The sequence below is a fragment of the Xenopus laevis genome, chromosome 9_10S (genome assembly GCF_017654675.1).
Source record: "Xenopus laevis strain J_2021 chromosome 9_10S, Xenopus_laevis_v10.1, whole genome shotgun sequence".
NCBI lineage: Eukaryota > Metazoa > Chordata > Amphibia > Anura > Pipidae > Xenopus > Xenopus laevis.
The window spans coordinates 41,229,146-41,256,821 of record NC_054388.1 but is presented as its reverse complement, the minus strand read 5'-3'; the positions used below and the strand labels follow the sequence as shown (position 1 = coordinate 41,256,821).

General features: G+C 41.5%; 1 protein-coding gene across 4 annotated transcripts; it reads right to left on the bottom strand.

Moving 5' to 3' along the window:
- Positions 1 to 1,444: 1,444 nt before the first annotated feature.
- sec14l5.S (SEC14-like lipid binding 5 S homeolog) lies at positions 1,445 to 26,634 on the bottom strand. 4 transcript variants are annotated; one of them, XM_041577823.1, is made up of 18 exons: positions 26,481 to 26,634; positions 22,324 to 22,441; positions 21,712 to 21,805; positions 12,031 to 12,180; positions 10,129 to 10,260; positions 9,614 to 9,742; positions 9,291 to 9,525; positions 8,827 to 8,936; positions 8,305 to 8,494; positions 7,642 to 7,730; positions 7,373 to 7,443; positions 6,983 to 7,154; positions 6,771 to 6,905; positions 6,526 to 6,660; positions 5,732 to 5,983; positions 4,432 to 4,610; positions 4,242 to 4,343; positions 1,445 to 3,165 (listed from the first exon to the last, which is right to left on the bottom strand). In XM_041577823.1, exons 3-18 carry the CDS (start codon positions 21,772 to 21,774, stop codon positions 2,928 to 2,930), a joined length of 2,382 nt encoding a protein of 793 aa, XP_041433757.1. In that variant the 5' UTR covers positions 21,775 to 21,805; positions 22,324 to 22,441; positions 26,481 to 26,634; the 3' UTR covers positions 1,445 to 2,927.
- Positions 26,635 to 27,676: the final 1,042 nt, after the last annotated feature.

Here is a 27,676-nt window from a genome sequence, read left to right as displayed (position 1 = left end):
AAATAGAGTCACTTGTTGTATGCAAAAGCTCATTTAGACAAGCCACAGTCATATTGGAACTGGAGGAGACAAAATTTTAGTTAATAGGTCATAACAAAAAGTGCTTTGCATGGCGGAAGAAGAACACTGCATTCCAAAAAAACACCCGCTACCTACTGTCAGATTTGGTGGAGGTTCCATCATGCTGTGGGGCTGTGTGGCTAGTTCTGGGACTGGGGCCCTTGTTAAAGTCGAGGGTCGGATGAATTCAACCCAATATCAACAAATTCTTCAGGATAATGTTCAAGCATCAGTCACAAAGTTGAAGTTACGCAGAGGTTGGATATTCCAACAAGACAATGACAATAAACACACTTGGAAATCTACAAAGGTATTTATGCAGAGAGAGAAGTACAATATTCGGGAATGCCCGTCATAGTCCCCCGACTTGAATATCATGGAAAATCTATGGGATGATTTGAAGCAGGTTGTCCATGCTCGGCAGCCAACAAATTTAACTGAACTAGAGAGATTTTGTATGGACGAATGGTCACAAATACCACAATCCAGAATCCAGACACTCATCAAAGTCTATAGGAGGCATCTAGAGGCTGTTACATTTGCAAAAGGAGGCTCAACTAAGTATTGATATAATATCTCTGTTGAGGTGTCCAAATTTATGCACCTGTCTAGTTTTGTTATGATGCATATTTTCTGTTAATCCAATAAACTTTATGTCACTGCTGAAATACTACTGTTTCCATAAGGCATGTTATATATTAAAAGGAAGTTGCTACTTTGAAAGCTCAGCCAATGATAAACAAAAATCCAAAGAATTAAAAGCGGTTCCCAAACTTTTACATATGACTGTACATGATTTTCTAGTAGTCTTAAAGGTATGAAGATTCAAATTACAGAAAGATCCGTTATTCAGACAACCCCAGGTCCCAAGGTCCCATACCTGTACAAACAAAATCTAACAAAATAACTGCCTTTTGCACAAATTCTGCATGTAGAGAGACAGGATTTCTGGTGATTTTAATAGAGTGAGCTCTAATACATCTTCTAGGCAAAAGGAGCCTCCTAGAAGATATATTGGATCATTCATCTGACACCCACTCCTGCATGAAGGCAGAATGAAGAGAAACAGATGCTGAGAGAGGAATAGTGAATATAAATTTGATTATTTCAGAAACCACACAGAATATTTAATGGATTGTATTTAGAAAGTTTTTTATTTCAGTATGCTAAAGCTTATATTAAATTTAAATTTTTGCAATAGTTTCCCTTTAAGCACAACACTTTCATTTAGCTGGCAGGGCCCTAGACAGGAGGTGGGCTAATAGCCATGTGGAAGAGGGCCCTATAAACTACATAACATGGACCCCCATGATTCCATTTAACTATAACTGGATTATATACTGTATATGAAATCAGGACAGAGCGACAAAGACAGGCCTTTGGGTCTATTTACACAGCATCAATGTTTATTACAGTGATAAAAAAAAAAATACATAAGAAAAGATGCATGTAGTTTAAATTAATGGTTATACAACAGAGAGAGTGAGGTTCCAAGTTAAACTCCATAGTAGACGACTGATATGCATCAGTTACAGGTTTATATAAAAAGGTAAACTCAGAGGCAGAATTAAGAAGAAAAAATGAAATAAAAGGAGAGAGAGATAAGTGTTGTATGGTATTTATCCAGAGGGTTGAGCCTGCCGCTCTCCAGCTGTGGCTGAACTACAGTGGATGCTGGGAGTTGTAGTTCAATTTGCAGCAGGACATTAGCAGATTGGACCTTCTTGGATGAATCCCTTCCAGTGCCAGGCAGTGAGGATCCCCAGATACAGGAACAGTATAAACCCCACTACCAATAGAGAATGTGCTTTTAAAAAGATACCCATTTATCCACATAAACACATGTGGGAGGGTGTGTGACAGTGATGCAGGTTGTCGTGCGAGTGGGACGACAAGGGAAAGGGGGTGTATGTAGAGGGGACCCAGCAGGCAGGGCACAGCCCTTGCACAGGAGTAATCAGCCCTTATATTCAGGAATAAAGTGACATCTGCATCACACATGATAAAGGATTGGTGCTAGAAAAGGTTTTACTCATGCAGTGTAAGTGATGGTTGAAGAGCATGCCGGCACCCCCTGTATGTTGTTGTGCAGTATGTTACCCCTCCTTTATTACAATACCTGAAGTCAGATGGCACCTGTGAAGCAAATCAAATGTCAAGGCTATACAAGACCAGAATAAATTTAGGGACGTATATAAGAAATCACACAGCCCTGCATAAGGATTGTTCACTAGGGTGCAGGGTAAAATATTAGGGGAGATTTACCACTTTTAGTTCAGAGCCTATACAACTGACTTGGCCTTTTAACTCCTACATTCATAGTGGGTTACACATTAGGCCACATATCCCAAAAGTAACAGTCACTAGATATGGTCAAACATGTCAACTGCACCTCTGCCAGAAGTTCAGAACTTTAACAGCAGACGGAAGGGGCAAAGGACTCGTAGCCCATTCTTTATAGGACTCTACAGATGCTGTTGGGACTGGGACTGACTACAGAGGGTATTTAAGTCACAGGGAGTTTGGTAAAAGACTATGGCTCAGAAATCTAATGGATTTTGCTTTACGCCCTGTGCCCTGAAGTTTGTGCCAGTAGCAGCCACACCACAAACAGATATGAATATGCAATGACTTGGCTGATCTTACCTACTCCTGCATGCAGTAATGCTCCGTGTGTATTGCCTAAGGATATCACAGTACTCAGGTAAGTGCAAGAGTATGGGGTGCCAGAGTATCACATGCCCCCTCCTATAATGGAAAAATGAAGACACAACCACGATGCAGACAGTTCCATGTTGGGGTGCCTTTCTGTTGTAGGAAAGAGCAGCACCTGAGAGACAAGAGAGACTGCATACCCCCCTCTAATCTCAGGAAGTGTCGGTGCTCTCTGTTTCGATGGCAGGAGGACCCCCAGGCTCCCGGATGAATGGGAGGCGCCAGGACGGGGGCCAGCGCAGGAAGACGGGGGGTCTGAGAGTGTAGAGAGTAGAAAAGTGCTGGCCCCAGAAAGAAGGAGAGAAACGGAGGAGCCCATCCGGGTCGGACTTCAGGTCTTGGGCGTAAACAAGAGAGGGGATCACTGATTCAGACAGAGGGAGGGGCTCTCTGTAACAACCAAAACAAGGGAAGAGGGATAGAGATTGGGGTAAAGGGTACAGGAGAGGTAAAAAATAAATAAATAAATAAATAAAGGTTACAAAGGTTGTAAACAGCACAGAAGAGGGGGCAAGGAGATTAACGTTTGAATATGGAAGTGCAGAAAGCTAAATGGCCATGAATAGGGACACAAGATGGGCTGTGACAAAGCAGAGGGATCAAAATGAAGGGGGGGGGGACAGTACAAGAAATACATAAAAAAAGAAAAATATTGTAAGTCAGAAGGTTTTTAGCCCTACCTACACAGTATTATTAAAGTAACACAGTACAATCAGAGGTATAGTATATGGCTACTAAAAGAATTGCCATCTAAACAGGCCCGGACTGGCAACCTGTGGGTTCTGACAAATGCCAGAGGGGCTGCTATAAGGTGCCATTGACAGTCAGTATTTAGTGGGCTGTTTGGGCCTAAGTGTGGGCTGATTGGGCCTTTGTATACCTGAAATGCCAGGGACTATTTAGATTCTCAGTCCGGACCTGCATCTAAAGCTCAAGAGCTACACTTGAAAAAGAAGAGGAGCTGCAGTCTCCCACCAGCATTAGCAACATACTAGCCTTCTGTTTGCAGTAGAACTAAAAGACACTGGGAGTTGCAGTTCTAGACCAAATGGGACACAGATGGCTGAAAAATGGGTATAAAGTTGAAAGCCCCTCAGACATTACAACAAATATGAATGTTTAATCCCAGACCAGCCCAACAGTTGGAATTTCTTTTTACATATTTAATACAGATTTTTTTTTAAATGTTTTAACTCTTATTTAACATTCAAAACAACTTACAAAAAAAAACCCAAAAACAACACATACAAGATGAATAAAGGTGATCAGAAGCTTTAGTTATACATTCAAGAGCTTCCAGCCGTGAGGCAGGATGGTCAATCTCTAGATCATTGTAAATGCTTATTAACAACAGGTCTAGAGAAGGTCTAAAGATGGGAAAAAAATTGGTGAAATGAGGCTTCGGTGAGATTAGGAAGGGGAGAAGTCTGTGGCATGGTGGGGTTACAGGGGCATGGGCTGGCTACCTGGAAACCATGGAACTGGAGTGAGACTGGCTGGAGGAGGTGGTGGCAGCGCTGAGCTGAGAGAAGCCACTATGGCTGGATTCCAGACTGGTCATGGAGCCCCTAATGGATGGAGGGAAAAAAAAAAATCTGATTTATCACAATCATTTCCTCAGTTTGACTAGGAGAACACCCAGAGCAGCTGCCATACCTGAAATCGTCGGAGCCAATGATCTCTGTGTAATACATGACTTTGCACTTGTGAGAGGAGACCTGAAGGGAGGCGAGCACATCCTCTACACGAGGAAGACTACTGCTGGCACAGGCTGCCATACTGTGGAACTTCCATTGAACGATGTAAAAACCCGGCCAGCGAGTCACATGGGAACCCTGTGTAGTGAAATCACATCAATGCTTGACACAGCATTACAGTTAGGATAAACCATTATTTTACATTAAGGGCAGGGGCACACGGGCAGATTCGGGGAGATTTAGTCGCCTGGAAACAAATTGCCTCTTCTTCAGGGCGACAATCTCCCCGAACTGCCTTCCCCCTGCTATAATGAGAATACGCCAGCACAATGGCATACGCTGCGCTGAGATTTCCGAAGTCGTCTTCAGAGGAAACTTCGGGCGACTTCGGAAATCTAAGTGCCGCGAGTGCATTCTTGCAGGCAATTTTTTATTTTAGCAGGGGGGAAGGTAGTTCGGGGAGATCGTCGCCCCAAAGAAGAGGCGATTAGTTGCCAGGCAACTAAATCTCCCCGAATAGGCCCGTGTGCCCCTACCCTTGGGCTGTAGCGGTTTCATGTCCTGGTTTTCCATCATGATGCGCCTATTGTCTTTTTCTTTGTAGCGGTGGTTTTCCAGCATTAAAAGGGTTATATACTGCCGTTAAACACAATTTAATTTTATGAAAACAGTGGCAATGCACTTGATGGGTAATTCTCCACCCTCTCTCAGAGCATGGAAGCAGTTGGTTAACAACGCTGTCCCACTTTTCAAACTTACATATCATCATCATCATCATTTATTTATATAGCGCTGTCAAGATACGCAGTGACATATGACATTAGAGGCTCACCCACCAAATTTGACAAGGTCTGGGGGCCATGGTGGGATATCGACCCGATTCCTGAAATAGGGTAACCTAAGTGTACCCCTACATTAGACAATTAAGCTACTTCCCAATCCAGTTTGGAGCAAATGTTGGCCTAAAGATTAGTACACAAAGAATACTCCCACTTCCAATGAACCCCAGTACATGGCTCTTAGTGTTACAATACTCTTTATGTCGACTGGTAATTCAGGTTTGATTTCATGTAATGCATACTAGATGTTTTGTTATGTTTTACATGTTTAAAACAACAACAAAAAGTGGCATTTAATATTCTACATGTTTTGATTGTGCTCTATTATGCCCAAGTGGGCGGAATATTTCTGTGTAGAACCTGCCATAAACAAACACTCTTTTGTGTGGTTTTATAGGTTTACTTGGAAACAAATGTTACCTGCACACTCTCTCCTTCCTTGCAGATTAGCGGAGACTCCACCATACTGTAATCCCGCCCCAACTGCCAAGCCTTGTCAATCAGCTGCACGTTGTTGCCCATGGGAGACGTGAGGCCATGAGCTCCAAGTGGATCTCTCTTCGGTGCCTGGGGGGCCCTCTTGGAATGGTAGATGTTGAACACAATGTCCCCTTTACACACATCAAAGTCCCAGGTAATGACAGAGGAGGCATCAACTATCTGAATCATTATCTGCAGGAGAGGGACACAACATAAATCCTTTGCCCTAACAGGAGGGATCTGTCTGCCGATATAGAACTGCTCTTCTCAGCACTGTGAAGGTCTGTGCAACAAAGGGATGCAATGCACCAAAATGGTTTATCAGTTATTCTAGAGTACTAGAAACCGTAAGATATTTTATTTTAAATCAGGAATTCTTATTGTCTAAGGTATATCGATATACAATTTCTTTGGCACGCCACTTTATTCAGGTGCATTCAACTTCTCAGGCTACTTCCAAACCAGTAGTCATATTTGATTTCCCAATGGGAGGAAGCACACCAATACCTTCAGCAATGCCTTTAAATCAATTACTCAGCAGAATGTGCCACAAAGGCATTGCTGAAGGTATTGGTGTACTTCCTCCCTTTGGGAAATCAAATCACCAGGAATGCAGCAGTGCTCTACAATTACTAGCAGGTTCCATGGTCCATACAGGTACTAATTCAAAGTTTAAGCCCCCCTTTGCAATATCAGGTATATATAGGAAGCAAGTGAAATCGTTCCCAACATACCTCATGTGGTGATCCCTTAAACACACTGGCAGATTGATATATGGTCTCTGTCCACAATCGGATACCATCATTCTCCAGTTCTTCTGGTGTCCTGTACAGGGCCTTAGGGACCAGTCCACCCTCTGGAACTTCACACTGGAATTCAGAAATTGGATTGGAAAGCTACAGGTAGCAATATGCAATAAACTCTGCAGTTATGCACCAACAGGAATTGGGGTTTCATTATAGAGCGAATGATGACTTACCATACACTCCCCTCCCAGGAAGTCAGGAATGACCTCTTTGTCAATGTAATCTATCAACCCGCCTGGGCCTTGGTAATCATTCCCAGCATAAATAAGAAATTTCTTTCTGGTATACTCATCAATAAAGGGACTGACCTAAAAGCAGACAAAAAGGTGGAAGGTGAATATTCAGAACAAAGTTTGTTTTGGTAGATTAACGGAGGGGAACCTACCAGAGTCCAAAGCACTGGGAAGACTCTGGGAGCCCGCAGGATCAGTAACCGACCAAGGGTCTCTGGGTAATTTGCTTCAACCACTTCAATAATGCGCAACAAGGCTTTGACTCCTGGTCTCCACAGATGCCTCATGTTTAGACCTTCTAGATCAACTAGACAGGTCCAAGAGCTAGGAAGAAACATGGATAAAGCTTTAATGACATGATAAAGACAGATTAAAACAGGAGCCTTTTGGGGTTTTCTGGCCAAAAAGCACACAAGGGAATGGGCACAATATCAGGAGGTTTAATACGCCATCACAAAGCAGCCCCTTTCCTTAACTGTTCAACTACTTTATTCAGGGGTAGTGACGGAGACTGACAGATCTTGTTATTACAGTCCTCTTACCTGATGGGGCGTCCAAAGATTTTAGTGTTCTCTTCACAGCGCCTTAGTCCTTCCTCGTTGATAGACAGCACCTATAATCACAAAAATATGAGTTATTAGATAGGACTTCCCGGAATTCCAAGCAAAACCTATTACTAATAATAGTAGCAAATAAGGTGTTAGTTGCTGCCCCTCTCAAAAAAGGATTAATAGCAATCATGGCTCCATCTGCCCACAAATTATTCACTGGCTCCCCTAGTGAAATGCTCCCATCCTAAATCTCAACTTACATGTCGGAGGAGGGACTCCTCCCCAAGTGCTCTGACCAGACCCTTGGTATCCATCTGTCCGAGCCTCAGCACATATAGTGGGCGGCCATCTGCAAGGGAGGAGAAGGTGGCATGCATTGTTGCAATAGCATATGTATGAAACGGATTTAAAATTAGAAGAATGAAACACAAGTCAAGTATTGTCAGTAAAAGAACAATAATAATGTTCTGCACTTCTGCTTAGGGTTGATAAAGGGGTTGCTCACCTTTAAATTAACTTTTAGTATGATCTACAGAGCCATATTCAGAGACAATGACCCAAATTACCATAGCAAACATGTACTGATTTGAATAAGAAACTGGGATAGGAATTGGAGAGGGTCTGATGAGTAAAAAAGTAGCAGCAATATATGTGTAGCCTTAGAGAGCATTTTGTTTTTAGATGGGATTGGTAGAAATCTGGAAAGAATCAGAAGGTATTTATAATTCAAAATTTAAAAAAAAAAAAATTGTGGCCAGTTGAATAGTTGCTTACAATTAGCCATTATATGTCATACTAAAAGTTAACTTAAAGATGAACCACACCTTTAAGAGAAATTAATGTAGCCAAGCCACACTTTGCCCCACAGAAGACACCACAGAGACAGATTATCTATATGGAAACACTGCTGCGTCGGTGCCAACCTTTGTCATGGTGGTGCCAGCCTCCGGCATAGTAATCATGTAACACCTGGGGAGGGTCCCATGTGCTTAGCAGGTAGTCCACATGGTGCTGCTTTCTCCAGGTGAGGGATTGACATAAGATTTCCCGAGCTTTGTCGATGTTGAAGTCCCGTGCTCGCAAAAATCTCAAAATGTGCTCATCTTTTGGAATCTAAACACATGCAAATTAAAATTAAAGTAATCCAGATATGAGACTGCAGGGTCTACTCAAGCAGTGTCAACCGCAATCAGAGGCTACAAAGCTGAACATCTCCTGCTAGGCATGTTTCAAATTACGGATACAATAATCAGTGCTTGTCTTATGTCCTACAGTATGATGCAAAAATTCCAAAGGTTTCTAGGGAAGATGCCGGGAACTGTACCTCAAGATCCAGTCTGCCCATCCCTGTTCTAAAGAGACACACATTACATGCCTCCATTGTGTTACTCCCTTTCAAAGGAGCACAGCATGACCAGATGATATACACTGAATGGACAACTTACTTTGCCCTTGTGGGTTTCCTGTAGCCACTGACGTAGGCGAATTAGGCAGCTTTCCTGCAAAGGGGTGAGATCTCCCAAGTAACGCTTAATGTAATCTGCATCAAGTTTGTCTGCCAACACACACAGAGGGGGGAAGAATGGATTTAGTAAATCAGAACAATGGAATTAAAACTTTTAGTGAAGAAAGGAACATGCAGCTTTTACAATATGTATTTTCTCTCTCATTATAAGACAAGTATTGCACCGTAGTTTTTTCTCTCTCCCAATAAGCTGGGTACAGATCCTATCTTTAGAACAGCATTCTGTCACACTGGCACAGATACTACCTGATATTAACCATTGTAAGCAGCCATTCGGTCTTACTTCAAGGGCTGAGACTAGCTATCCTATTTGGAACCCACAGGTTTATTAGTGAAGTGCTGAATTGGTGGAAATTAGCAGCTGAAACAGACAGGCAAACTTACCATCAGGTGTGCTGCTCAGTTCCTGGGTTGCAGCAGTGGGGCTGGATGCTAAGCCATCCTTGCTGCTGGGCCCATCGGCAGATTTGGTGGGTATGCTCTGAGGAGGAGACAATGCCCGGCCTGAGGTATCTGTTTTGGTTTCTTGCTGCTGAGCAATTTCAGGAGTCCAGCGAGGCATGGAGGTGATACCCTCCTGCTCCAACTGGTTCAAGTAATACTCAATGATTTCTTTACCCTAAGAAGATAAAAAGAATGGCATCAGAGATTTTTGGACGATTTCACACTCAGGGCTAGGAGTGACCCACTATTATTTGCACACTCACCTTTTTTATGTTTGTTGTGTATTGCTTCATTGCAATCTTTTCCACAGTGCTCTCAAATCCAAAGAAGGACTTGATATCCAGGCTAGCCGACTGTTCGAAGCAAGTCCAGTTTTCATTATCAGGGTGTACCTGAACAGAAAGATGAATGGTCAAAGTCATATCCTTGTACCAGCGCAGGCAAAAGAGCTAATGAGAATCAATCTACCATACTCAGCTTATTATATTATATGTTGGTGGCAGCAGGGGTGAGAATAAATTCGCAATTGGATTTAGTCATACAGAAGTAGAAGTAGATTTGCATGCAGCCTAGTGCATAGAGGAATTTACATGACATCCCAATCAATATCGGATAACTATTGCAAAGGTAACTATATACAGTACCACACGGTAATAAACACACAGTGTACTCTAAAAACCTATGGCGTGCAATGACAATCACTGAGCCATTTTCTAAAATGTCCCAAAAGGCTAGATATGTAGAATGGTTCTCATCTGTACTTCCCAGTGCTACTTACAGTGTAACAGCAGTGCTCATTGATGATAATCCGGCTAGAGAACGACTCATTGTAAGACTCAATGTGCAGAGTACGTTCCTGGCGATTTAGAGAGTTCTTCTGGATAAAGTAAACATAATCCACTCCAGCAATCTAGAACAAAAAAATTTAAAAAAAAAGGAAATCAGTTAATACAAAATAGAATTGATCCACATAAATAGATAATTGATCCACAGATTAAGTATCCGAAGGACAAGATTTCAAAGTGTGTTTCTTTACAAAGACACCAACACCACAAAAAAATATGGCAAAGTGTGAGGATTTGCCTTCACTTTTGGTTGCAATAATACCAAATCACCAGCAGAAGGAGCCAATAGATTAGTCTTTTATTTTCCTGCATTCCAGTGGAGGCCAGTTTACATGTGCTTTTTATTCCTGAGCATTATTCTGCAGCTCAATGGATTGGTGCCTTTTTGAAGTCACCAAGTTGTCTTTTTCTCCCAGCTCCTAATCCCTCTCATCACCAAATTGCCTTCTTAAAAGTATCCATCGCTCTGACACAATGTTCATGCAACTGTTGCAATGAGGGGAACTTCAGCTAAAGTTGTGCTTCCTTATAAGGATGGCTAACACTTATGTAGTGTTCCTGATTCCAATATTTTAGGTGTTCGCTTCCTCAAAGCTGCAAGTCTGAGGTGTGTAGTTGGGTATGGGAAGCATGGCTACAAATAGAACTCTGCTTTAACATATGGCAGTGCCAACATGTTTAAGGGGGCTGTGGCACACAGGCCTGGATTTGCGGAAAGGCCACCAAGGCCCGGGGCTAGGGTGGCAGGATTTTAGGGGGCGGCATGCTGCCCAACCACATCCACATTGGTTCAGAAACAAAATAGTTTTTTTTAAATTTCCTGTGCGCCAATCCCCATTGCTCCCGTGATGACAACGAATAACAAAAAAGGAAAAATTGAATTGTTAAATCTGACATGGGGCTAGACATATTGCCAGTTTCCCAGCTGCCCCCAATCATTTGACTTGTGCTCTGATAAACTTCAGTCACTCTTTAGGGTCAGGGCACACAGGCAGATTCGGGGAGATAGTCGCCTGGTGACAAATTACTCTTCTTCGGGCGACTAATCTCCCCGAACTGCCTCCCCTGCCTTCCCGCCAGCTAAAATATAAATCGCCGGCAGGATGGCACTCGCCCTAAGTTTCCTAGTAAGGCAATTCGGGCGACTTCGGAAAACAAAACGCTCAGAGTGCCATCCTGCACCGGAGGACTAACCCTGCACTGGGCCACTAATCTCCCTGAATCTGCCTGTGTGCCCTGACCCTTACTGCAAGTTGGAGTGATATCTACCCTCCTCCCTTCCCCCCCAGCAGCCTAACAATAGAACAATGTGAAGGTAACCAGATAGCAGCTCCCTGACACAAATCAACAGCTCCCTGGTAGATCGAAGAACAGCACTCAATGGTAAAAGCCAGGTCCCACTGAGACACATTCAGTTACATTGAGTAAGAGATACAATAGCCTGTCAGAAAGCAGTTCCATCCTAAAGTGCTGGCTCTTTCTGGAAGCACATGACCAGGCAAAATGACCTGAGATGGCGCCTACACACTAATATTATAAATTAAAAAAAAATACACTTGCTGGTTCTGGAATGAAGTTTTATATTGTAGAGTGAATTATTTGCAGTGTAAAGGGTGTAATTTAGAAGTAAAAACGATATCATAAAAATCATGACAGAATCCCTTTAAGTAAGAAAGCAATACAATTGTCAACTTGAAGGGCAGGTATGCATGCCAGTGCTTGAACCTTGCTGCTCACACTAACATTACTGCTTTGACCCAACATTAGCCAATTCTTTGAACTGGACAGACATCACACACACTACAGATAACATAGGATGTGTTTAAAGAGCTTACTTTCTTCAAGAGGCGCGGCGCATCCACATCCAGCTTGCAGCGTCTCTCCATGATATGTACAGCTCCATCCTCACTCTTGTATTCGCTCATTAGATCGCTGCCAACAAACATGGGGATAAGGGGGCAGGTGGGGAAACGACGCACATACGCCTGTGAATGAAAAAATAAATTGAGACATTAGAGCTGAAACTGACAAATGCAGGGAGATCACGTAAGAACAAGTAAAATGACATTGCTCTGCCCGTGTTATGTGGTCAAACTGTTTCTGCCACTTGCAGAAAATATTAACTGTGATATAATTAGATAGGTGAATATACACCTAGATATGAGCAGCACCTTGCAAATCACTTGCTAAAATGTAACTTTATTGTAATTATATACAGAACCGCCTGAGGGTATGTGCCTTTAGAAGTATAGTAGAATTAAATGTATGTTAGAATAACTGCTTTATATTATAACTGCTTTAGCTAGACAATGAACTATAAGAAAGACGACTAGCTGAAGAGAGTCAGGAAGAAATCTCTGCCTGACCAAAGAACAAGGAGAAATCAGCATTTCAGAATTAGTTCTTTGTAAATTAAAGTTACCATTTTTGGTTCTCACACTCAGCCTGATCTTATTTACCTTCAATACACTCAGCTGGCACTCTAAAGATGATAATACATAGGCCAATAAACACGGTCAACTTGGTTACTCCAGACTTGGTTACTGGCCATACATTTAACGATTCACTAGTTTGGCAACGTTAAATCTTGCTGGAAATCTTGTTGGGTGAGGAATGCATCAGCATGTTGATATACTTCCTAAGCACCCCCATTATGATCTGATCAATGGCACCTGCGTCAATGCTTTGGTGGCCAAACCATATAAAAAACAGCATTTTTGAAAACCCTTTACAAGAGGTGAACTCTATCACTAAGCCCATTTCTCTCTATTGTGCCATCAACTATGGGTGTTCAACTAATGTGAATGGGCAAATTACTCAGTTTTGGGGTGCTGCCATTCATATCCAAACTTACCGCTTTTATGACCAGCTTTAAACTTTTACATATTTGGGCCCAGGGCATTTATCCTAGCATTTATGTCCCAGGTGTAGTGCAAAGCCTATGGAACATAATTGTTGCTTCTATTTAGGATAAATATCACCAACAATTGTTATAGCACAGAGAAAGCAGGACTGTACTTAATATAAACAACCACCCATCTGTACAGCATGTCAGCATTGCCAGATGATTATATAGATTCTACATCCTTCAGGTTTTGGTTTCCATATTAAAGCATTTGAGATCATTTTAGCTGAGCAGCGTATCATTTTCTGCACTTCTTTATATGTTTCCCCTCTCCAATCAAAGAGAAATACACTATAACCAACATGCACAATATTTGCTGCCTTCCTTCCTTAAATAAGGGCTGTAATTGTCACCTGTTTTATCACAGAATGAATGACCAATTGAACTCCACACTGCTATTATTTGGAACAAGCCTCAATGAATGATTCAATTACACAGAATCAGCAGCATGCATGTCATCAGTGTTGGTTTTCTATTGCTCTACTAGTAAATCATTTTGCCATGTAGAAATATAATTTCTACCAAAAACAGTGGTTTATCAGGTTAGTGATGTCGGACTGCTATTATTCTGAACACAACTGTATATCTGCACACACAAACACATTCATGTATATGTTTCATATACATAAGCAGTCATATTTGCTCAGAAAAGTAAATCTTGCATGAAACCTCTTGCAAGGATGACTTCTATTGGGCAAGTTTTCATTACAAATGGAGTTAACATTAGGACATCTCTCATGCCCATATTTAACACAGGAAAGGACTATGCACAGACCCACTCTCTTACAAAACAGGAACAGCACCATGCAAACCTTAAAGTTACATCAAGGTCCTTATTGAGCTGCAACTTTTCATTTAGATCTATATAGATAACTAGCAAGTCAAACATTAAATAGTAACAGTAGGACAAACCACAGCTCACAATAAATAAATGGGTTAAATAGAGAGGATTTGCCATCAATGCAATTTATACTGAACCAACTAACAGATGTAGAGATGCGGAAAGTAACTCTGGGCACTTATTCTCTTTGACTGAATTGGGTCAAAACTGGCAGAGAAAGCACAGCTGTGCTGCTTTGGGGGCAGAGAGTTTGTGGGAGGGAGTGTTACGTGTTGGGAAAAATGCATCGCAAGGCCCATTAGGAAATGGTCCGGGATCAATTGCATTTAAACGACACAAGTAAAACTAAAAAAGGATTATATGTGTGAAAACAGTAGAAATGCAGGTTATGTAATGTCTCAAAATATTTACTAATCCGGATGCTGCCTCTCTTTACAGTATTACTCAAGGTATTGGGACAATTACCAGACCACTAGATTTTGGAACACTGTTGGGCGGGGGCTTGCTCCAAGTCAGCCATAAGAACATTAGTAAGACTGGGCATCAGGCCTGGTCCACAGCTGGGGTTCAGTTGGGTTGAGGTCAGGGCAATGTGCAGGCTAGACTGGATTTTTTTACAGTCTCAGCAAACCCATTCTGTATGGATCTGGCTTTGTGCATGGGAAAAGTGTCTTCCCAAATTGTTGCCACAAAGTAGACAGAACACAAACCAGGATAACCAGCTTCAAACTTGGCAGCGCTATAGCTCCAATTAACATCAAGCATTTAGCAGTCTAGGGACGTACAGCCATTAAGATGTACTTTTCTTGATGAAATAAATGCTTAAAGGAACAGCAACAACAAAGCATAAAAGCATTGGTAAAAGTTTGTGTTTGCTTCAGAAAGTTACTATACAGAAGAACCCCCATTTTAAGTTTTTCAGGGGACCAGAAAAAAAATTTATGTGATATCCAGGAAAATGTGAAATCAGGGAAATGTATTACACATAATATATAGGTGGGACCACAAAACAACAATGTAAAATGAGGGAAAACTTAAAATTAGGGGATGTAAAATGGAGGTTCTACTGTAGTTTATATGAATAGACTCTTGTGTAGCCATGGGGGCAGCCATTTAGGCTTAAACACTAAAAAAGGCACAGGTTGCTTAGCAGATAACAGATAAGCTCTGGAATAGAATACTGTAGTATTCTGCAGAATGCTTCTGTTAGCTGCTATGTAGCCAGAGCCTTGAATGGCTGCCCCATGGTTACACAGCGGCTTGTTTATAATTTAAAGGGATTCTGTCATCGGAAAACATGTTTTTTTCAAAACGCATCAGTTAATAGTGCTACTCCAGCAGATTTGTGCACTGGAATCCATTTCTACAAAGAGAAAATAGATTTTTTTACATTCAATTTTGAAATCCGACATGGGGCTAGACATTTTGTCAATTTCCCAGCTGCCTCCAGTCATGTGACTTGTGCCTGCACTTTAGGAGAGAATGCTTTCTGGCAGGCTGATGTTTTTCCTTCTCAATGTAACTGAATGTGTCTCAGTGGGACATGGGTTTTTACTATTGAGTGTTGTTCTTAGATCTACCAGGCAGCTGTTATCTTGTGTTAGGAAGCTGCTATCTGGTTACCTTCCCATTGTTCTTTTGTTTGGCTGCTGGGGGGGAAAGGGAGGGGGTGATATCACTCCAATTTGCAGTACAGCAGTAAAGAGTGATTGAAGTTTATCAGAGCACAAGTCACATGATTCGGGGCAGCTGGGAAATTGACAAAATGTCTAGCCCCATGTCAGATTTCAAAATTGAATATAAAAAAATCTGTTTGCTCTTTTGAGAAATGGATTTCAGTGTAGAATTCTGCAGGAGCAGCATTATTAACTGATTCATTTTGGAAAAAATGTTTTTTCCCCATGACAGAATCCCTTTAACTATAGTTGTGGTGTTGATACAAATGGCCTGTAGGTGTCACTGTGCACATGCGTTGTGCTGTGCATGATAGTACTTTCTGTACAGCTTGGCGTGTTAGAGTGAAGCTACTGTTGATGTGTAATGGCTGCATGAACAATCCAATAAAGCATATAATCTACTCATCCTCGGCTACCAAAACACAACAATAGTAGTGTTTCTGAAGGAAACAAACCAGTTTTACCAGTGCAAGGAAACAGTAGGTTTTAGTTACTTTAAAGGAGAAGGAAAGTTATGGAGGCATTTTATTGCCAATAGATTAGCTGCAATAGTGCAAGCTAGAATGCTATATTTATTCTGTAGAATGTTTTACCATACCTGAGTAAAAAGCTCTAGAAACTCTCTGTTTAGGATAGGAGCTGCGGTATTAATGTGGTGTGACATCACTTCCTGCCTGAGTCTCTCCCTGTTCTGGGCTCAGATTACAGTAGAGAAGGGAGGGGTGGGAGGAGAGGAGCAAACTGAGCATGCTCTTGCCCAGGGCAATGAGGTTTAAGCTGAAGGCAGGAAGTCTGATACAGAAGCCCATGAGTACACAATAGAAGGAAAGAAATGCAGTGTTTCTTTTGACAGGGGACTTAGAGCAACATTACTTTGGGGGTTTACTGGTATATTTAGATGGACCTTTCTGATAAGGCTTACTTAGTTTTAACCTTTCCTTCTCCTTTAAAGCACTTTCATTTGTTGGTGTTACTGTTCCTTTAAGGTATTCTTATCAGGGCTGCTGCTGCTGCAATGAGGCAGTGATGACAGCGGGCCACCAGTTACAAGGGGCGGAAAAAAGCAACCTCTTGTAACTTTAAGATCTGAATTTCCAGAATATAACCTGGAAATTTGGTTCCGCTATTGCAGAGAGCACTATTGTGATAGTTGCACTAGCAATGCTCCCCCCTTTGACCCACTCCGTGGTGGATTTTAAGTGCAGATGAGGGGGGTGGCATCTGGGCTGCTGCATCAGGCGGCAGCAGCCCCAGGATCACCCCTAATGCTTATAAACTTACTGAAGCAGCTAAAATAGTCAGTAGCCACTTAAGAGTAATGTTCCAGGCCTTCAAAGTTGGCCTCTGCAGATCTTGATCTTGTTAGACCACTTTTTCAAGCCAGTGGCATTGCTCATGCTCGGTGTGCTCTAAGCTTCTGTTGGGAAGCTAAACTAGCACACTTTATCTGACCCACAGATATTAATAAAGATAAAATAAATAAGGTTGCAACTTCAAAACAATCTTATGCCACTGACAAAAATAGAAAGATTATACATGGACCCCTCCTCATTACAATGTTTTTCTACGAAGGATACATTTGTGTGTACTGGAAAAAAGGTAAGCGATAAGTTCTATGACTGGTCACAAGCATTTGCACTTGGCACAGTCGCTGCACCCAACACTGGTCACATGAACAAGAACGCAAGCAAAAACTGCTAATCAGGTGCAATTGAGGATTTCCCACAACCATGTAAATAAGGTTCCACCTCTTTCCAGTAGATGCACCATAACCATTTAAGCTGAACATTAAAGTTTATCGGAACATTTTGTTTTAGGAAGTTATGCAATGAATGTGCTGCGACATCCTGCCCGTTCTCCCCACTGTCTAGCACTCACCAGCCTCCCCACACAGTCTATTGTTCTTGGCCTTCACCATAAGAAAATCTGCTTCCTTAGCCCAACCATTCACACGCTGTGCTATTGTGAGCTAAGCCACCGTCAGCCAAAGTAAAAAACGTTTAGTTAGTGTTTAAAGGAGAAACAATCTTCCTATTAAAAAAACCCTACCCCACATCCCCATCTGAACTGCTAGCCCGGGCAAATGCCGGGTAACTTTTTACTAACCCCTTTGGTGCGGATTGGGGATTGGAGTTCACAGCAGCCATCTTCCGGGTCTTCATATCTTCATCCGGTGCATCTGCAATTTCCATGCGCATTTGTCGCGAACCGGCAATTGCTGAAACTGTGCAAGCGCCGCCAGTCTCGTTGTCAGATTACCGAAGACCTGGATGATGGCTGCCGTGAACTCAGATCCCTGAATTTGCACCGAGGGGTAAGTAAAAAGTTAGGGGCATTTGCCTGGGGTAGCAGCTAGTATGGGGGAGGGGGGGTTCTATGTGTGGTATGGTTTTTTTTAATAAGGGGTTTGTTTCTCCTTTAATGATCAAAACAGATCTATTGGCCTTTAGCTGAAGGGCTGCTAGTGTCATCCACTATTGTCCCAACTATGGGGCCCTGAGCAGTCACACAGTAAGAACTCCCTAGAGATTGCTCTGCCTGGAGACAGATCTAGAATTTCTCATCAGAGAGAATAGCTGAGCAAGCACCCTTGTTGCTTATGTAAGAACTCAAGCTGTTCATTAAAACACAGTGTAACTGCTTAGAGTACAATGTACAGCACAGAGCCAGCCAGGAAGAACGTGAGTCAAACAGTTTGGACAGTCCCCAGCAGCAGTGCATGCTCAAAATTAAACTGAACCATTTTGCATACAACAGCCTTGCTGTATCATCTTCCCATATCTCAAGGTGCACGGCAATTTAAAGTTAAAATTCTTTGTTTAGCCAAGCCGTATGGCAGCTCCAAAGACTTATGATTAAATGTTTGTTTTGTAGAACCCATACATATTTATTGCACGAGACAGGAGTTTATTTGGAAAAAACAAAAAACATTGCCATATCACAGGATTACACAAGGTAAGAGTTATATAAAGTTTTTAAAATGGGTGTGAATAGTAGGGCAAGGGTGGTAGCCCGAGAACAAGGGGAAGGAACATGACTGGATAGAATGAAAAGGCATGTGTGCTTTAATAAGAACAGCTATGCAATCCAAAGGCTCTTCAGGATAAACACTTGACTATATCACCCAGTAAGTCTCCCTGTTCCAAGGGGACTTAATCTGTCCTTTTAAGCAGCATCATGGCTACTCTATTTAGGGTTGGGGCAGACGGGCAGATTCAGGGAGATTTAGTGCCTGGCGACTAATCGCCTCTTCTGCGTGGCGACAATCGCCCCAAACTGCCTTCCATCTGCTTGAAGAACCGCCTGCGCTAATGCACTCCCAGGGCTTCGATTTCTGAAGTTGCCTCGAGGAAACTTCACACGACTTCAGAAAGCCGAAGCGATCCATGTGCCATCCCGCCGGCGATTTACATTCTAGCCGACGGTAAGGCAGTTTGGGAGATTAGTCGCCCAAAGAAGAAGCGATTTGTCACTGGGCGACTAATCTCCCAAAATAGCAGCGTGTCTCTTACACGAGATAACAATTCTGACAGAGAGCCTGACAAAGAGGAGGAAGGGGATATGCTCTGAGAAAGGGATGGATACTTCTATAGCACCCAAGAAAATACAAAGGTTACTGGTTAAATATCAGAGGACTGGTCCAATAGTAGTTCTGGATTAAATAGAGGCGAGATAGAAGTTATTTGCCCAAAAATATTAGCTATATGGACAGGGCCAATATGCATTCATTAACAGTTTTAACTGGTTTTAAAACTATTTATAAGTATAATTCCAACCAAAATAATTTTTTGTTATTGCTCAGTCTTGCACCATTCTGCTACATTGTTTCCGGAGTCAGAACAACATAATCAGCTAGACAGTGGGCAAGACTGATGAGCTCTCTCAAACAGCCAAAAAAACAACAGTGTGCGACCAGCATCTAACTTTACCCTGATTCTGCAGGCAGCATCTAGCATGTTGGGGGATATAGTTTTAGAAGCCGCAAGGCAATAATCCTGATGTATAGGTTTTATACTCATTAACTACTGTCACAGTTAAACTTCCAAATTCCAAGTTACAAAATCCAAACCCACACGTGATTAAGAGGAACACAAACACTGCGCTACAAGCATCCAAGGAACTTGGGAAAATCATGCATTTTAATGGGAATAAGATCAAGCAGGGTAACATTTTATGCAAAGCTGTGAATCAGAGCCAAGGCCCCAGACAAAAACATGCCAGTGAGTAAATGTATAGTTATAATGATCTTTCCATTAGATTGGCAACGTATTTGAAGTTTACTAATTATCATTAAATTTATATCTATATACGACATGGGAACCATTGCAAATCTGCTTTTCTGGAAGCTCCCTGGATTTGCAGGGCTTTAAAGGAATGCTGGATTAATAATGCAGAAGCTGCAGTCTGAATCATGTGAATGTCTAGTATGAAACAGCATTGGTTACACTCTAAGATGTACATTAAAACCGCAAAGGACCAGAGGTGGGTGTGATCCAAACTTGCAGATAACTGACACCCCCCAGTGATTTCCCCTTTGCTCACCTTTAAAGCAAAAGTATATTAAAAGGGATGCAGACACCCCTTCTAAAACTCCTCTGCTATTAAACACATTTTACCTAGCCACAGAGATTGCACACAGTGGATATGCCCTTAATGATTTAGGGTGGTGGCACGCGGTAAGATTCGGAGGAGATTAGTCACCCAGCGACAAATCTCTTTTTCGGAAGACTAATTTCCCCAAATGCCTTCCTGCAGGCAAGAATTCGAATTGCTGGGGGAATGGCATAAATAGCGCTTTGTTTTCTGAAGTTGCCCGAAGTTGCCTCATGAGGAAACTTTGAGTGACTTCAGAAAACCGATGTGCTACATATGCCATCCCACAGGCGATTCACATTCTTGCTGGCACAAGGCATTTCGGTGAGATTAGTTGCCCAAAGAAGAGGAGCTTTGTCGCTGGGCGACAAATCTCCCCCGAATCTTACCGTGTGTCACCAGCCTAAGGGCTAGTCCACACGGGGAGATAGCCCTGCGTTTGCGGTCGCGGCGACAAAGCGCCGCGCCAGTCGCCGCGACCGGCGCAGGCGACAGTTTTGTATGGGCACCTATGTAAAAACGCCTGTGCTAACCACACGAGGCGATGCGCTTTTCAACAGTCGCCTGAAAAAGCCTGGCGAGGCATTTTCAGGCGACTGTTGAAAAGCGCATCGCCTCGTGTGGTTAGCACAGGCGTTTTTACATAGGCGCCCATACAAAACTGTCGCCTGCGCCGGTCGCGGCGACTGGCGCGGCGCTTTGTCGCCGCGACCGCAAACGCAAGGCTATCTCCCCGTGTGGAATAGCCCTTAAGGCACAACCACCTGCAGACTGTAACCTGATGGAATGAGAAGTAAAGCAAAGAAGTGTGATAGGGTTGATTAACTTTAAGGAATCTGTATCCCTTGAAATCTACTTAAGAGGCCAATAGGTCTAAATGCCAAGTTTAAACGGATTAAAGCTTAATTAGACTGCTTTTGGCCTCAGTCAGAAAACGGTACTCAAGACAACACTACAGATACATATACATTTAAAGGACCAGTAACATAAAAAACATTTTTTAGAAAAATCAATTTGTACTTAATGAAAAAAAAATAAAAAAACACCAAGACAACTTTAAATTAGCAAAGTCTTCATTAAGAAATAACTTACCAATTCTCCACTTGCGCTCCTCTTCAGAAACAGCGACAGGGCGCCGATCCATTGTGCGGTGCTCGATTTCTCCTCCCTGGCTATCTCATATAGAAGGCAGGGAGGCGAAATCGAGCACTGCATGATGGATCATCGCTCTGTCGCCGTTTCTGAAGAGGATCACAAGCGGAGAATCGGCAAGTTATTTCTTAATAAAGACTTTGCGAATTTAAAGTTAAAAGTGTCTTGGTGTTTTTTTGTTAAGTACAAACAAATTTTTTTGGAAAAAAAATTTGTTACTGGTCCTTTAAGATAAAAACACACCTATCACCCATGACAGTAACATTCATACAGGCATAATGAATCAGACAGAAGCAGTTAATAAATGCAATGAACCACAAACATTTGATTAAAATAATGAAATACTTACGGCCATAATCAGCTCAAAGCCATGTTTATACACGCGGACGGGTGACTGGTATTTCTGCACCATGGTTGCTTGTTCTTTTTGGCACGTTAGTTACCTGGCAGACATTAAATGAACGTATTTACGTTAGGGAGTTTATGAGAGCTCCATTATACAAACTCTTGAAATGCAAAGAACATTCTTGGGATTCCCTCAGAGTTCAGGCTACGCAGTATGGCCACCTTTAAACTCCGCTCATTTGGGTCAGCAGGAAGTTGCAGCTCCTCCTCCTTTTCAAACATACCCATACCACTAATCAAGCAATATTTAAAGTACATAGATATCTTAAAGGCACATCAACAAACATTTACAGCAAAAAAAATATGTTATGCAGTTTTATAGGTATGTGTATGGACAGTTAAAAATGACAAGTTGTATACATTTTGGGGTGGCAATTTTTTAGACAAACCCAAGTCAATACAACAAGTGAGGTTATATCCCAGGCCAGCGTTCCTCTTTGATGAAAAGTGCACCGGCTCTTGATCCCAAATGCAGCCCAATAAAAGTTTAACTACATGTCGATCACCCTGTTCACTACTTGAACTAAAAACTATTACAGGGAGAACAAATACATACCCCTTTGCTACGCTTCCTGCTTTACAGGGAAATTACCTAAAAGGAATCTTCATAAAGTTCCAGGTTAGTTGGCAGTAAAGGTGGGTGATCATACGTGTAACAGTTCCATGTAACACATCTGCAAAGAGGAAGGAACAAACACACATATAAACATCATATGTACATTATAACATATATAACACTAAAATACGGAATGATTCATTATTACACAAATAATACTCAGAGTTCCTTGACAAACATATATCAGGCTGCACCCTTTAAATGTTTGTGGAACTTCTCAATGACTTCTAATATCCTTATAATTTACAGTAGGTGGTACATTATCCCTTATAATACATGAGTGATACTCAGAGTTCCCTGTATAACTCAGCCTGCAGCCTTGTGACTTTATATGGTCACAGAACTCCTCAATGACTTCTAATATCCTTATCATTTACAGTAGGGGTACATTATCCCTTATAATACATGAGTGATACTCAGAGTTCCCTGTATAACTCAGCCTGCAGCCTTGTGACTTTATATGGTCACAGAACCCCTCAGTGACTTCTAATATCCTTATAATTTACAGTAGGGGTACATTATACCTTATAATACATGAGTGATACTCAGAGTTCCCTGTTTAACTTAGCCTGCAGCCTTGTGCCTTTATATAATCACAGAACCCCTCAGTGACTTCTAATATCCTTATCAGTTACAGTAGGGGGCACATTATCCCTTATACATGAGAGATTCTCAGAGATCTTGATTCATAGCACTTATTTGCATGTTTCATAAAGTTATCAACTCAAACTCTATATATTTCTACAAATTATAAAACAGATATGCAACATCTATCAAAAAAAATACAAAATAAAAACAGAGCAACATAACTAAAGTGACATTTCAGATAAGAAAACATAAAATGTGTGGTTTGTAAACTGGGAGGTTTTTGCTGGTGCATATTTATAAAGACACAGTAAAACTAGCAGGAAGTTTCCTAATGAAATCTGCATAATACATGTTAATAATAATAATAATAATAATAATAATAATAATAGAGATAGGGCCAAAGCTGCAATTAAAATAAGACCCCCTTAAAACTCTGCCTACCATTAAAGCGGTTATAAACTTTTAGTATGATGTGAAGAATGATGTACTGACCATTTACAATTATTTTTAGTTATTTAGCTTTTTATGGAGAAGCTCTCCAGTTTGCAGTTTCAGCAATCTGGTTGCTAGGGCTCAAATTGCATTGATTTGAATAAAAGACATATGAACAGGAGAGGGCCCGAATAAAAAGAGGAGTAATAAAAAGAAGCAATAACAAAAAATTTGTAGACTTTCAGAGCATATGTTTTTTCTTTTAGATCAGCAACATCACACCCCCCATTTGAAAGCTGGAAAGTGTAAGAAGAAGGCAAATAAGTAACTCAAGATATTAAAAAAAAAATGAGGGCCAATTAAAAAGTTGCTTAGAATTAGCTAAAAGTTAACAAAGGTGAACGAGTGCAAAGAGAAACATAAGCTATTTATTAATCTTATAGAGAGTAAGTGGAGAGCACTCAAAATGCAGAATTAACTGCTTATAATTATTTATTCCAGTCTGTGAGACACGACATGTTTCGGGCCCATAAAGCTCAAGTGCTTTATGGGCCCGAAACATGTCGTGTCTCACAGACTGGAATAAATAATTATAAGCAGTTAATTCTGCATTTTGAGTGCTCTCCTCTTATTCTCTATAAGATAAATACTTTTGGATGAACGGCACATCTATGCAAGAGGATTGAGGCATTCACTTCATAACTGCTGCTGGGCTGAGCGCAGATTCTCCCTTATTCTATCATAAGATATTTATTATCAAAAATGCTGCGGAAGAATATGTAACTACACACTACTTTCTAGTATACATTCTCTCAAAATCTGGTGTTTAAAGGGGTTGTTCACCTTCAAACATTTTTTGCAGTTCCGTTGGTTTCAGATATATTGCCAGAAATAAAATACTTTTTCCAACCACTTTCTATTTGTGACTGTTTATACTGAAGTTTAAAATTAAATTCTTCACCTTCTAAAGCAACTCTGGGAAGGGGGAACGCCGACCCTTTAGCTGTTATAAATGGATACATTTAGTTGATACATTTGTTATCTTTAGCCCTGATGACTTTCATTAAAGGCAACGGTTAGAATTGATACAATAGTTGCTGCAGATATTCCACAGACGCTGCTTAGAAATGTATCAACTCATAGATCAACTAAATGTAGCAAATTGTAACAGCTCAGATGCTCCTGGATCACAGAGCTGCCAGACTGAGGCACTAGAGACAGGAGCAATAAACTTTAAACATCAATTTTGGAAAACCTGTAAGAAATAAAAGATGGCGAGCTATTGAAAAAAGTTTGTTTACAGTGAACAATCTGAAAATCGCTCAACTGAAAAAAAAGTGTTTGGAAGATGAACAATGCCTTTCGGGGATATTAGTTGCCAGGCGACAGATCTCCTCTTCGCCGCAACTAATCTCCCCAATCTGCCTTCCACCGGCTAAAATGTAAATCGCCTGGGGGCAGGCCTCACGAGGAAACTTCGGAAAACAAAGCGCTCCTTGTGCCTGCCCCGAGGTGATTTACATTTTAGCCGGCGGAAGGCAGATTGGGGAGATTAGTTGCCGCAAAGAAGAGGAGATTTGTTGCCTGGCGACTAATCTCCCCGTGTGGCCAGACCCTTAAAGTAATTTGTAATGGCTATTGGAAGCAGTTTTGTTTAGCCATTCCTGTTCTCTAGTTCTGCCTCTTGAAACAATGTACCAGTCATTGTCCATTCAGGATCCTCCAGAAGCTGGCTTCTGCTACATTGTTACATTTCTCACACTAGTGAAACAACCATAGAAATAAAGCCTACAGTTGCAATTACATTTACACGCATTACATTCGAAACCATGGACAAGCTGTAATGTTTATTGGAAAGTCGCTTCATTATGCAAAAAAACAGATTTTACAAAAGATATAAATGACCTGAAACAACGTGTGCAGATCTGTTGCAGATACAGTGAAACCTGGATTATAGGCACCCTGATTTTAAGTTTTATAGCATTTTACATTTTTCTTCCCCACCAATTTATAATGCACTTCAATGGGTGCATTTCCCTGATTTTAAGTAACGTTTTGCAGGATTTTACATAAAAATGTTGTCCTGGTGTTCCCAAAAATTATGGTTTTCCCTCTGTTAATGTTATGATTAGTGAAATAAAAAGGTTAAAATACTAACCAGGTGTATATTTTGCCATGGTTCTGTCTGGGAATGGTCAATTACAATTAGTCTGCCCCTTATATAGTATTGCATCAATCACTTATTGCTTTAGCTTGTGCATGTGACTGACATACCTGGCAGGTAAAAAAGATGGTTGATTCCAATGTTATTAAAGGAGACATATAGGATAAATGAAAAAAAAAAAACAACTAAATTTGTAGTTAATTATAAGTAAATATATGGTGTTGCTTTTACATGGTGCTAAAAATTAATATTAGCTTTAAAAATAGTTCCTTTATTGGAGCTCCCTATAGATGTTCTCTGGTCCATGTCTGTGTTTCAAATGAGGGGTGGGCGTGTCCTAAAGGTCCCTGCCAGAAGCACAGTAGGAGGGGACAGCCAATCACAGACCTGCAGCAACATAAGCACAGACAGGCTTCAGTTCCCTATCAGGTCCTGCTAGCTGATGATTGGTTCTTGTCCTACAGTGCAGTGAGCTGAGAGCCGCCGCACAGCCTGGGAATTCAGGGAATTGGAAGAGAACAGAGTGATTATTAGGGCTTTTGCAGAAATTGTCATTAAATCAGCCTGAAACAATACTTTTTAAAGCACAATTCTTCTATATCTAAATGAGTATAAGGCACTGGTGCACTTATTTTTTTACACAAAATGTCTCCTTTCATAGGGGAAAAACAAATATATAGGAAGGACAGTATTTTTTTCCAGAATAGGTGTAATTCTACTCAGACCCTGTACCTCCACTCCGACCCCACTCACAGACCCTGTCTCCCCCACTCTTATACGACTCACAGTCTCCCAGCTGCCTCTGCTCCCCCCCCCCCATGTATAAACACTAGAGTGTCACTCACTGTACAACACACACCAGCCTTATGTGACTGCATTGCTCCAAACAAATAACCATATGAAGACACCCAACCTTTATGTGCAGACGAGGTCCGTCTTGAGCACAGCCGGGGCCCCGGTTCCACAGAACAGCCGGTTGACCAAGTCGCACAAGCGCAAAACAATCTCCCGTGACGTCAAAGCTTTAAAATCCAAGTCCCGCCTCCTCCTCCCCGTCAGCTGTTCGCTGCATCCCAGGCTCTGGTCACATGACTGAATCCGCGCGTCCCCTGACAAGCTGGCGGCTATGCTTTAAAACTGCGTAATGAAACAGTTCGGGTTCTGTTAGTTTTCCTCTAGCGGCTACAATGGGTAGTGACAACCGAACTACCACTCCCAGGATCCTCTGCTGTCATAATAGTCAGCCTGTAGTCTTTTCCATATTTCCACGTTTATTGCTAGTTGCAGATAGGGATGCATTTGTATTGTCTCATCTCAGTTTCTCATAGGGTTTAATTAAATATAAATGTATATATCAATGTAAAAAACCTTATTGTTTTTGAAGAAAACCTATTGAGTGCTGAACTTCCCCGGACTATTAAATTATTGGTTACCACTTATCAGCACCCTGCCACATTATATATTATTTTGTGCTCCTCCATCGGGACTATATATATATTTTTTTTTCTTGTGGCTCAAGATTTTATCTAATTTTATTTACAGTAGGTGGTACATCATTCCCTGTATAACTCAGCCTGCAGCCTTGTGCCTTTATATGGTCACAGAACCCCTCAGTGACTTCTAATATCCTTATAATTTACAGTAGGGGGCACATTATCCCTTATAATACCTGAGTGATACTCAGAGTTCCCTGTATAACTCAGCCTGCAGCCTTGTGTCTTTATATGGTCACAGAGTGATACTCATTGTTTATGTATAACTCAGCCTGCATGTAGGAGGGATTCCTGTTTTTTAAGGGAACAGTTTCCACAAGCAATAACCTCTTTAATACCCACAGAGGACCACACACTTACATTTACTCCTCAGGAACTGTGACAAGTTTAACAGCACAATAGTACAATACTTCCAAAAAAACAGTTTTCCTTTGGCAGGGTGGGACTGGACCGACGAGGCATAAACACGGTGGGCTCCTGGGTCTTATGGGCTCTCTTCCTGTTGCAACCAGCCAATCACAGCAGAAACAGTGTCCCTTTTATACCCCTCTCTGTCCTACAGCACCCTCTGGCACCAGCTACACTTAAAATTATAATAAGGAAGTCTGCTGCCCTC